The sequence below is a fragment of the Condylura cristata genome, unplaced genomic scaffold (genome assembly GCF_000260355.1).
Source record: "Condylura cristata isolate star-nosed mole 26May11 unplaced genomic scaffold, ConCri1.0 scaffold00002, whole genome shotgun sequence".
Lineage (NCBI taxonomy): Eukaryota > Metazoa > Chordata > Mammalia > Eulipotyphla > Talpidae > Condylura > Condylura cristata.
The window spans coordinates 41,421,855-41,434,651 of record NW_004567103.1 but is presented as its reverse complement, the minus strand read 5'-3'; the positions used below and the strand labels follow the sequence as shown (position 1 = coordinate 41,434,651).

Sequence of the window (12,797 nt, the reverse complement as noted above, 5' to 3'; positions counted from 1 at the left end):
ATCTGCCTGTTCTGCTCCCCACTCTGTCCCTGGTGAATCCTCTCACCCTCCGCATCTCTGGCCTGTACCCCAGTTCTGTATGAATAAATAAAAAAAAATCTTAAAAAAAAAGTAAACTGTCATTAACATACAGATACTTCATTCTCCTAAAATCAATAGAATCTTCTCTACTTTAATAAGAGTCTTCTCTCAACATACATCTTTTCAGTTAAGCCACAAAATAAGTACAAAAGGATACTGGTTACCTGGCGACATTCAGATATGAGAATGAAAACTCAGTGGCAGTATAGAGTCCAGATAAAGACAGATATGACACAATCTGAGTGATGATAACGGCCTCACTTACTGTGCGCTTTCCATGTTTTCAACATGATTCTGAACATTTGTATCCATTTAAATGCACACTTATCTGCAAGGCAGGTAGTAATGTTACCATAATCCTTCTGGAGCCAGGAAACAGAAGCATGAAAGGAGGATAAATGTTTGTCTGAAGGGCCCCCTCTAATAAACAGCAACAGTGAGATCCAGCCCAGGTCCGTGTCACAAATAACACTGACTGACACAAATGACCTGAGAAGGGGCCTCTGGGGAGGCTGCACCCATGCAGGGAGAGTCCTCGGAGCCAGGCAGCGCTGCTGCTCACCGGCTGTAGGGGGCAGTGGGGAGCACCTAACTTCACTGCATGGTCCTGCAAGGGAAACCAAGGCAGCACCATCTCTCCTCTCAACATTGTTTTACATACAGAAAAAAAAAGTATGTGAATGCCCCTTAAAAATAGAGAGGGCAACTCAGGGTGAGGTAGTCATACTATTAATAAGCTCAAGGCCTGCTGCAGATGTCAAATGAACTTGAGAAGTATCTAATTTTTACACTTCTAGGTCTAACCAGTATATGAAAAAACAGAAGATGATGTCATCACTTTTGCAGGGCAACAACAAAGGACAGTAAATGTAAAAAGTTTTCAGCTGTGATGATTTCCCTTAAGTGTCATTGGTCTTCTTTCCCTTCACCACTCTTATATTGAAGAGGCCAGAATTGCTTAAGGGGTAGTTATTACAAAGAATTATTTTCATCTTTATGGACTAAAAGAAGGGGGCGGGGCTGGATGAGGACCAGGGAAAGGAGTCAGCTTAGTTCATGTCTGCATTTAGCCTTCCACCTCGCATTTCCACTCCTCCACTCCCTGTTTTATGACCTGCCTGTGGACTCCACTTGGTTTCTAGGGGCAGAACCCCAGAGTAAGAAATGCTGCTGCCAGCCAAGCCAGGGAGTAGGTCTGAGGAATTCAACGTGAGGACTCATGAATCCGCACAGAGGACTGGGCAGTGAGGCTGGAGGGCCCGCCATGTGGACAGTGTAGTGCCTGTGGTCCTAGGACACGGATAGGCCTTGCCATGGTTGCTATGGATCATTTTCAGCTCCAAAGGCTCCTGTCCAGGCCCACACGTGGCCAGGGACACACCTGGAGAAGACCACAGCAGACTGAGAAGATTATAGCAAGGAGCAAAATAGGGCACAGATGTTTCTACCATTATACAGTCAGAATCAACGGAGGGATTTTTTTTTTTTAAGGGGGCCATAGAATCTCAGGTCCCTACACATTCCAACATCCCTTAATAAAAATGAAATATAATAATCACAGCCATCATGTGAGGAATATATCTTGCAGGTGAGATCTGGTGCCCACTTCTTAGTTTTAAAAACATCACATAAATAGCACCGACATTTTCAAGATGCTGGAACTAAGGCATAGCACATTATAAAATCTAGCAACCTCTTTGGTCCCAGGGATAATGTTCCTTCCTTCCCAGGGTGGTGACTGAAAAATCAGTTTGTTAAAACTCAGCACGGCAGAGTCCCACTGTTAGCAGCCATTATGGGTGTCTTTCAGCTCGGGACTTACAAGCAAAGTCTGTGGAACAGGAAAGAGAGGACACTGTTTTTTGTTTTCTTGGGTGAATACTGCTAATCACTGGAACTTGAAGCAAAGGATGATTGAAGATAGCAAATACATCTATCTTAAAGAAGGGCAAAAAGAGAGAAATTGCCCTGTACCACCTTGGAGAAGAAAACAATTCATCCTTAAAGCAAAAGTGCAACTTCTAGATGGTTTTTTATCAACAGCAGGGCATCCAAGTATGAGAATAATTAATTTCATAATGGGGCCAAGAGATAGGGAAAAAAATCTATTCCCCTCCAAAGGAGGCTTTAGAAACACTCTTCTTAAACGGCAAAGGTACAGGTGGAGTTATCATCACAGGTCCTGATACCTGACGCCTAACGACTCTTTTACACCCACACAAAGCAAGAACCCCATCACCAGTCCCCTGCCTCCAACATGTCCAGCTTTTTTCCTCACTCATGGGACATAGTAACTTCCTGTCTGTAGCCAGCTCACCTGTCTGGTCCTTTCCAAAACCTACCATGACTTCCAGACATTGTATAAACTTCAAATGCCACAAGGGAACTCAGAGGCCCTCTACCGCCAGCCACAAATCAACCTTGTCAGCCCCAAAAGCCCAGGATTCCATGCTCCACACCCCCACCTGCCAATACTCTGCCACAGTCCAGCTCAGGCCTGAACCCTTTGCTTCCAGCTGAAGCCTGAGGCAAATGAAATCCTACCAGCTCAAAAAATGTCTATGTATAATGTACTTCATTCAGGATAGCCCCTCTGAGCAACCCAGTTGGAAGTGACAGCTTCCCCTCTGCACAGTCTTGGGTTGGCATGTAGCACAGAGAACTGTATTTAAATACCAAGCACCACAGGATAGCACCAAGTCTCTCTCATATTTACTGAGCATCTTCTATTACGCACCAGACATGGTGCTAGACACATGGTGCTAGAGTTATAAAAATGAGGAAAACAGTCCCCACACTAGTGTTCTTAAGCAGAGGATATAGAGATGTAATTATACTAATTACATCCCTATAATTCGTGTACAAATTGTACAAAGAGCAATGGGGTAGATTAATTAGGAGGAGTGGCGATTGGAAAAGCAAATATCCTTCACATTTGCTGACTATCTTGAGGAATTTAAAGAACTTCATGCACTAAAGTCCCCTGGGTGTGTTAAACCCTAATAAATATTTGTGGAATGACTAAGTGTACATTTAGAATCAAAATTCATTATTTTCATTGTACACCTCTGGTGTCTAGGGTTAAGGTTTTAATTCTCTAATTAACAAAGGTATCCTGTTTTACATCATTTATGACCCAATCACTAGTCATAAAAAAACTATTTAACTTCAACCACAGTAATAACACTTCAAATTATTCCTTGGGTACTCTATTAAAAATAATCCAAAGAATGATAAACGGACCCTCCGTCAAGTTAACAATAAAATTGATTTTTTTTAGGGAATGTGATAGTATCTTAAAATATTCATTAAAGAGTTTTACCATCGGGATAATAAAGTCATCAATCAATGCAAATGTTAAGTGTGTTTTCTTAAAGAACTCTCATTATTTCCCTCAAGCCGATGGTCAGAAATAGGATTCGGAAGTGAGCAACCACATTCTAGACATTTTTTCCTAAAGCATCAATCCATTACCAAAATATTAACCTCTTCAGCTTTCCACAGCTATCCTCTTTTATCTCAGTTCTCGGACTTCTTCAAAAATGTCCAACAGAAGAAGCAGTGAAGACTCAGAAAGAGATGCCATATGATTTTATACTTCATCTGAAAGTTTGAAAAAATCGTTTATCTTTTTAAGACCAAGTTCTTGCAGTCACAAGACTGAGAAATGCCAACTAAGTACTGGTGGCAACAATTACCATATGAAATAACATTCCTCTGAGTTAGGGAACTGGACCAGACAGTCTACCTCAGTAACTGAGATGCACTTGGTTCTCTCTGGTTACTCACACTTTCATCACTTTCTATGACCTCTTCCACATTTTAGTTTAAAATAAAAGGTGTGAATAGGCTACCATACAGGGAGAGGTTCGGCCTCCCTCCAAGGAGCAAGCAACATGCTGAGATTTCCTGAGAATAAGTAATCCCCTGGCTTCAAATGGGCTACAGAAGTTAAACCATCCCAAAGGTGTGCTGGGTCTGGAAGGCCTCTCAGGAGCGTCTGGAATCTTATGGGCACAGGTGTGGGGAGACTCCTTTCTGGCTGTCACATGCCACTAGATATCCTGGAACAAGGGACCACGAGAAGCTGAGCCCATGGACCAGCAGCACCCCCTTTTGAAAATGCCAAGTGGGCTCCTTGACATATGGACCCTACCTTAACCAATCCCTATAAACGAGGGCCGTATTCTTCATCATCTAACAAAGTGTCCATGCTCCCTAGACAAGGGGAATGGAAAGAAAGATAGCGGGATTGCAGACATCAAAATGTCTGTTGTGTTGAGAGTGCCATGGCCCTGGACACATTACCTTAACTCTCTGAACTGGTTTCCTCCTCGATAACCTAGAGAGTGTTGTCCTTCACCATGGATTTATGGTCAAGGTCAAGTAAGAGGGCATGTCTAGGACCCAGTGCAGTACTAATATGTGTTCAGTAACTGTTAGTTCTTTCTTCCTGTTGCACCCATGAAATGGTCAAGTTGTCTCTTTTCAGAAGTTTGGTAACATCAAAAGCCTGGCTCTCTTCATACCACTGGAGTTGGTAAAATGAAAGGAAATGAAAAACTGGCTGTTTCCTCAGTCTCCATGGTCATCTTCCTCAGCAATCACTGTAGCTCTAGAGCACTGTGGTGTTATCACGTGAAATTTGGGCATTGGAGCCCAGACATCTGAGAGCCCCACACAGAAAAGAGGAAGGGAGACGAATGAGTTTCCATGTAGGGAAAACACTTTTATCCATGTCTTTCTGGGGGAAGAAAAGTCTTTATTTATCAGGATCCATGAGAAAAGACGTGAGGCCCCCGCGCCCCCAGTTCTCCCTAAGACATTTTTTTTTTCTGACCTGATACCCAAGCAACACAAAAAACATCCACACACAATCAGTCCAGCCCTAACACCCCAAGGGCACCTATGGAGGGAGGAACACAGAACCACCAATAATGGGCATGCTTATCAGAACTAGGACTCCTCTAAAAGAGATTTTATCTGTCCTCTTCAGAGCAATCCCTACGATTACACCATTACCGAGTTACTCTGTGGTCACATATGTGTGCTCCCTTAACTGGAGAGGAGCTGCAAAGTCAGAATAAAACAGGCATTGTGTCTCAAACCCTTTTAATGGAGAGATGTGAGGCCCATGCTGTGGTCTGAGACTTAAAGGAATGATTTCTAGAAAAGGGCAAGGGCTTTGATGGCAAAGATTCCCTTCTGGTACCAGCTACCAGATACCTTTCCCATCCAGCCCTGGGCAAGTTCCCAGGCTCCCTTGCCAACTCACCTCCAACTATGTCCCACCAAGGGCTGGTGGGGAGTGCATTCCCAATGCTCCTCTCATCCTAAGGGCAGCAGTGACTTCCTAGTCTGCTAATCTCTGGGTTATCTTTCTGGCTTCTCAGCTCTTGTACCACACATGTAACTAATTTCCTAGATTAAATCCTCTCTGTTTGAAATAGTGTGATTTCTGGTTTCCTAAACTAAACTTATGCACTGTTTCTTAATCTCTCCATAGCGTGTTCTCAATAATGATAAAACCTACATTAACAGGGTAAAAAAGGAAAGATAAGCCATGTAAACACAGAACAAGTAAATATTCAATTTACCTTTTTTTTTCTCACAGAGAGGACCCAAGAGCAAACTGTATGTTGAAGAACAAATCTAAATACTACAGATTTTGAGATCCTTGGGTAAAACATCAATGTCAATCTGAGGCTTCCATCAGTAAGAGTTCAAAAAATGCTGCATTCCTTCTGGGCTCAATCAAAGAAATCTTAAGTTAGCTTCCTTTTCCCTCAGAGCCTCTCTTTCCCTTCAATTTTAGAATTTTTCCCAAGTGAAATGTAACCTCCCTTCTCAGAGGCAACACCCTCACTCTCACTCCACTGCTCCAAGGATTCCTTGCACCACGCGGCCTGCTCTGGAAGTCAGTCTCTGGAAAAGAGAGACTACATACAGCCCACAAGACAGTTCTCTTTCTCAGTCCTGGCCTCAGAACATAAGGGCTGGGGGGGTGAGGACAGGGTCCCAGCACGGGGTTTAGCACAAGTTAACTAGGCCCTGTTCTTGTCCTTAGGGGTTGATTTTTCAATATATATATATTTTTAAATAATCCTCATTGAGGATTATTTAAAAACTGGCAATTTTTACCAAGTAAAAAATTTTTTGGTCATTTCCATGATCAGGATTTTATGGTTAAATCAATTTTTTTTTCTTTGCTAAAAAAAAAAAAATTCATGGTTCTTTAACACTCTTTAGATTCCAGCACTGCAAAACAAACCAACCAAAAGTGCAGGTTCATGAGATCAACCTTGAAGCGCCTGAAGAAGTAGTGTAGTTCCAGCACGGACCCTATCTGAGCCGCTGCCTTTATAGAAAGCAGCAAAACATTTCCCTCTATTCTACGCCCTTAAGCTGGGAAAATGTTTGGTGCTGCATCCATGGGCACGGCTACAATTCTGTGCTGAAGCAGAGACAAAGAAGATAAATTCTGGAGTAAGGTAAAGATCCACACCCTTTCTGAATGCAGCGCTTAGACCGTGCCGCCATCCCGACAAGATCCACACCCTTTCTCAGTAAGCCACCTGCATGTGCAATCACTACTGCCCTGCTCTTACAGACACTGGGGAGTGAGCAGGACTAACCTACCCTAACATCACTACGTTCCTCAAGGAAGGAATGGGGGGAAATGATTTATTGAAATACATATATACATCACAAATAGCCTAATGGTAATGTTAAAATCCTCCTGTGTTTGATATGAAACACACATTATGTACATGATGCACCATAAAACACAAGAACTAGCCAAAGGTTACAGCTATTGTTTTACTCTTAAAGGAATGGGAGGGATGGTTTAAAATAATATCAACCTCTGATGCCTAGAGTTAGCAAAACATGAAGCTTCCCACAGGTAACTAAGCTGACCCCTAAATGGGGCGCAGATAGGGGGCAAGACTGGAGTTGGGCCACCACAGTGGGAGGGAGGCCATGGCTGGCAATGGAGTGCCCACTTCCATAGGGTCTGTTCCTACCTAGTCTGCAAGGCTAGTCTACAACTGTTGTAGAGAACAGAAAGAAATCTCATAAATTGGAAACAACTCAAATGTCCATCATCGACTGATGAGTTGATAAGGTATATATGTTTATATTGCAAAAGATTAGTATTCAGCAATATAAGCTATGCCATTCTGATACAAGCTATGATATGGCCAAACCTTGTAAACATCATGTTAAATGAAAGAAGCCCGTCACACCAGACCACATATGGTCTTGCTTTTTCAGGGTGGGGAGGTTTGGAAGAACACCATTTGAATTTTTCTAATCTGAGACTGTAACTATTATATATTTGAACTACAAACTTGAACTAAATGTTTTTGCTTTATTTTCAGAAAACATAACATATCAATTAAAGAAGCCTTGACTTATACCTTAGAGTATTTTTCATATTTAATGAGTATATTTAAAAACAAGTAGCAATGAAATTTCAATAACCTCTAGATCACATTATCCAAATAAAACTATTCCCATTTTGCAACAAACTTAAATATACAGCCATAGGTGAAGAGAAACAGGTAAACTACCGCACTCAGCACACTTGTTCTCCTGCACCTTGGTGTGCAACAGACTTCAGCCAATTTACAGACTTGCTGGGCCAGGCATTTAAATACCAGATTTACTCAGACCAATTTTTAGGTAAATCTACCAGTGGATCCAAAAAATCCTGCAGCATCCTTAATTTAGACAAATAAGACAACAGTTCTGGAAACAATTTAACAATAAAGACTAAGACGTACAGTCTTTAATTTTGAAATGTACTATGGCAAAAATCCCAAGCAAGCTTCAATTAGACAGACTTGGGCTCATCCGCCTGCTTCATTTCAGAAGTGGCCAAACAGATTAGTGAGTTATGAGTTAACGGGCTTTTACTAGCAAATTTCCACTACTTGAATTTCAATCTAAACTTCCCCAATCCTACCACTTTCCCTTCAACCTAGCTTAACCCTGTGTGTCCAGTTTACCACCATAGAGCTTATGGAAAAATACATGTTTTCACTATCAAACTTACTTTTGATCACTACTTCAAAATAGAAAATCTATGGAACAGGAAAATGTACCAACTGAAAAAGCAAACAGAATCTGGTAACTAAGCTTTTTAATTAAGAAAAAGAAGAAAAAAATCCCTAAAACTATGAGGCAGCATCCTGGACACTGATGAAAACACAGGGAATTTTTACAATCATTATTATATTAAGAAAAGGTCCTGCTTCCCTATACTAAAGCCCCCTAAATCCCTGCATCTTTCTTGAAAAGCCCCCAGGCAGTAATTCCATTTCTTTTCCCTGGAATTTAAGATGGTCCACATCCCCCTCATATACAATTACTGAATTCTGATAAGTGGAAAAGGTACAAAGTTTAGCCTTTTTCATTTCTGCCCGTACTTCCTCTGGTTTTTCTCAATGTAACTGCTTTTTTTTTTTTTTTTAAGATTTTTTTTATTTATGCACACAGAACTGGGGTACAGGCCAGAGATGCAGGGGCAGTGAGAGGATTCACCAGAGACAGAGTGGGGAGCAGCGGGCGGGTCAGGAGAGGTCTGCCACGCCATGTGGGTCACCTCACCTCAGGGGCAGATGGGAATCAAACTCACGCAGAAGTGGCTTTAGCTTCTCAGTGCTGTGCTTTAACCTGCTGCACCACCAGTAAGGGCCCGTAACTGCTTTTTAAAGTGAATTTTCCACCTGTTTAAAGTTTAACTAGTCCTGGGCCAGGTTGGAAATGATGATTAAGAGTCCTTGGAGTCAGATTGCGTACATCTGAACCCCACCTCTGCTACTTAATAGTTGGGTCACTTTAAGCAGGACTCTGGCTTCTCATGGCCTGTTTTGTCACCTGGAAACTGGAGAGAATGGTATTTCCCATGGGGTTACTGTGAAATTATGCACATGAAGCAATTATTGCACTGCCTGGCATGCAGGGAAGTGCCCCACAATTCATCTATTATCATCTCAGCAGCAAATTCTTCCTGCACCTTAGTTTACATAGAAAAGTTAACCCCAGATCAAGGAAAATTAAAGAGGAAATATTATTTATGGAAAACTCCCTTTTACATGTGTTCAGCCAGTACAGAGAAAATTCCCAGAAAAAAAAAACCAAAAACAAAAACACAGTATTTGGAGTCCACAAAGGGTTCCTTTTCTCATGCACTCTGTAAAGTATAATTCATCCTGAATAAAAGTGAGTATTAAGAAAAAATAATGTATTTGGTTTTCAGCTCTTCCTAAAGAAAGACATGTTTGTTGTTGTATTTTTTTTTAATCCCACCGTTTAAAAACCCAAGTTAACAAGAAAGATTCCAAACTGTCCTTAGTCATTTTACAAAAGGACTGCTATTAGCTACGTATTTATCTTCCTACCTGGTACTTCCACAATCTTTCAAGAGATTTTTCACATATTTAAAAAGTCAAGTTGTTCTTTGTTTAACATTTACCTAGAAGAGAGACCCTTCCTACACTCCCCAACCCCTTTTAAAAAATAATCTTTAGGCCCTCCCTGGTGGCGCAGCGGGTTAAAGCACTGCACTGAGAAGCTGAAGCCACTTTCGCATGAGTTCGATTCCCGCCTGCCCCGGAGGTGACCACATGGCGTGGCAGACCTCTCCTGACCCGCCCGCTGCTCCCCTCAGCAGTGTACTTTGATGATCTGCCTGTTCTGCTCCCCATTCTGTCTCTGGTGAAGCCTCTCACCGCCCCTGAGCCTCTGGCCTGTACCCCAGTTCTGTATGTACAAATAAATAAATCTTTAAAAAAAAAAAAATAATCTTTATCAGTCTAGTCCCAGATCAACTTCATCCTTCACCTACAAAAGTATTTTATCTCTCCAAGACACCCTTGAAAAAAGTAATGAATGGTTCCTTCCACCTAGCAGAGATAGGGACTCTAAGTCTCTCCTTAGAGTACTAAGAACTGTTTCTCAGAACCACTTCAGACCTGCAGTCTCTTTGATTGGCAAGTTCAGAATTCACCTTTGATTCCTTCATATACAGAGGCATGAAATTCATTCCACAATTTACTCAATTCTTTTCCATAGTCTTCAAATATGCAAACCCATGTCTGATTACAAAGGTGCAAATGTACTTAACTCGTCAAACATAACTGAAAATTTCTCACTTCAAAGAAAAAACATGAATCTTAAGCAATTTTGTATATGGAGTGTCTGTACACAGTACAGACAGAAAAAAAAATTAAATAGAGGGTTACAATTCCTGGATTTAAGAAAATGGAATCAATTAGTATCACACATCCTTTGGTCATCTAGATTACTATGGAGAAGACCTTAAAGCTTATTCTTAAATAGCACTAAATCGGAAAGCACAATTTACTTCTCCATTTCAATCCTAATCACTGGGGGAAAGTTCACGTCAAACAACTCTAAAGGGAAAAAAAGTACAACTAATACATTACCATCAACTTAAAATCTTACTTTTTCTCTTCAGGATTAGTCTAATACTAATATTAAGAGCATAAACACGCTTGCCCTACCTACTCAATCACATTATTTTCTCGAATCATACACTTTCCCCTTTTATTTTGTAACCCCAGAGAAAGGAAATATAAATATCTACTTCTTTAAAAGTTCTTACAAAATATGAATAGAAACTTGCTTTCACTTTTGTAACAATTTACAGAACTTGTTATTAAAGCATCAAGAAAAACAAGTGTCCCACCGCCTGTCTTCGTAAAAGAAGCAATACGCTAAGAAATGGAGACAAATTCTCAAAAAGAAAAGTACCCAAGGGGGAAATAATACATGAAAGCAAGAAAAAAAATTAATAACAGCCTAATAGCAACAGGAATTCTGACCTGCACTCACAAACAGCCAAAGAGCAATAGAAATTCTAATCTGCACTCGCAACTCTTACCCTTGACAGCACAGAACAGAATATCCTGCTTTACACATTTTGGAATTGCAATTCTGAAACGCTAAATCCAAAGACAAAGCCGCCCAGGGGAAAATAACAATTGCGCAACAGATCAACAGCTCCAACTTGTCCCTTGGCCCCGACACGGGAAGGTTTGCACGCTATAAAGCAGAAAAGGGCCAACCGAGGGCCGCCGTGACAGCCAACCGGCCACTGTCACAGAGGCCGAGACCACGCACGCGGCATGCGCCACTGGGAGGCACAGAGGCACCACGCCTGGAACGAGAAGTTGGGGGCGCGGTCGCCTCTTACAGTCAGCTGCCCCGCCCGCCCGTTCCCGGGGCTCAGTGGGGGGCCGGCCCCGGGTCTCCAAGCCCCAACCGTTTTCCACCGCACGAGGGAGCGCGCAGGCCCCGGCCAGCAGTCGCACGTCGGGCAATCACAGAACTCTGGACACTCCATGCCCTTCTCCTTCCCTCCACCCAGGGGGTGGGAGGGTGGCCTTCCTCCTCTAGAGCGAACGGATAGATGGACATATTAATTACTTTGCAAAGGCGCACATTCACATAGCCCAGTCCCGAAAGCGGGCCCAGGCGCAACCCGCGTCCGCGGAAGTCGTGGGGCCGGGGGCGGAGGCGTAGGAGGGGCTCCGGGTCCCAGCCCCGAGGAGACCTCAGCTCCCCCAAGAGCGGCCCCGTGACTAGGCACATTTTTGCCGGCTCCGAGGCGGGGGAGCAGCACAGCCCCGGAAGGGCCGGGCCGCGCCGGCTCAGACCGCCAGCGTCCGCCCCCTCCTGTCCATCCGCTTTGGGGGCAGTGGGAAGTCGGGGAGCTCTCCGGGACTCCCGCGTCCCAGCTCTGGTTGCCGGGGACGAGGCGAGAGATGTTTCTTTAGTCCCGCGCGGGAGCTTAGCTCCCATACCCGTTTCCAGTCGCTCCCGGGGGTGGCGAACGCGATGTCGGTAGGACCACCGGCCGCGCCCCCACTGCCCTCCCGACCCCTTGGGTGCCGGCTCCCCCCCCCCACCCCCAGCCTGGCCCCGGCGCAGGCGCAGCGGCTCCAGTGCGCGGCCGCTGCAGTCCTGGCTCCCGCCACAGACGGAGGAATAGCCGGCTGCGGCTGTCTCTCCCGAACTCTGGCTCCCTCGCGCCCCCGTCCCGGCACCACCGCGGGGCCCCGAAGGCGAGGGCAGCACCTGCTGGGACGGCAGCCCAGGCGGCGGCAGCTCCAAGTCCATCATGCTGAACTAGAGTTCGTGCTCCCGGCCTCCCCGACGGCGACCCTGTTCCGGCTGCCGAGGTGCGGCGCGGACAGGGCAGCACGGGCGGCAGTGACTCCTCCGGGCTCCCGGTACTAGTTTCTCCGCGACCCGGCTCGGGTCACCGGCCGGGATCTTGCCCCGCTCCGCCTCCCGCCCCCCGCCCCCCGAGGGCGGGGCAATACCCTGGGCCCTCCCTTCCCCGGCTGGAGGCGGGGGCAGAGCCTCCGAAAATCCCCCACCCCCGTGCCGGCTGACGCAAGAAGCTCGCGGTAGGGGGGCGGGCTGGGGCCGCCAGCGGGGGACCCAGTGGGGACAGCTGGCGGACCCGGTTTTGGGAGGAGGCCTGTATTAGCTCCCCAGCTCCGCGCTCGATTTGCTGTTTCCAGCAAATAAAACCAACGCTCTCGGCCCGCGAGGTTGAGTTGTTTGCCGAAGGTTACCCGGGTTCTGGTGCTTTGAAACAGTTTAAACTGTTGAAACAAATACTCCTGGAGACCCGGGGAAAGCTCTGGTATCAGAGCTGCGCCTCTCCGATTTGGAGT

The 12,797-nt window shown here is 44.7% G+C and overlaps 1 protein-coding gene across 1 annotated transcript in view; it reads right to left on the bottom strand.

The window, feature by feature from the left end:
* Positions 1-12,365, bottom strand: part of NFE2L2 (nuclear factor, erythroid 2-like 2) — a 30,029-nt gene extending 17,664 nt beyond the window's left edge. The window contains 1 exon segment of the mRNA XM_004674495.2: positions 12,190-12,365. Within this exon segment, the coding sequence (XP_004674552.1) occupies positions 12,190-12,234 (45 nt within the window). The 5' untranslated portion in view covers positions 12,235-12,365.
* Positions 12,366-12,797: the final 432 nt, after the last annotated feature.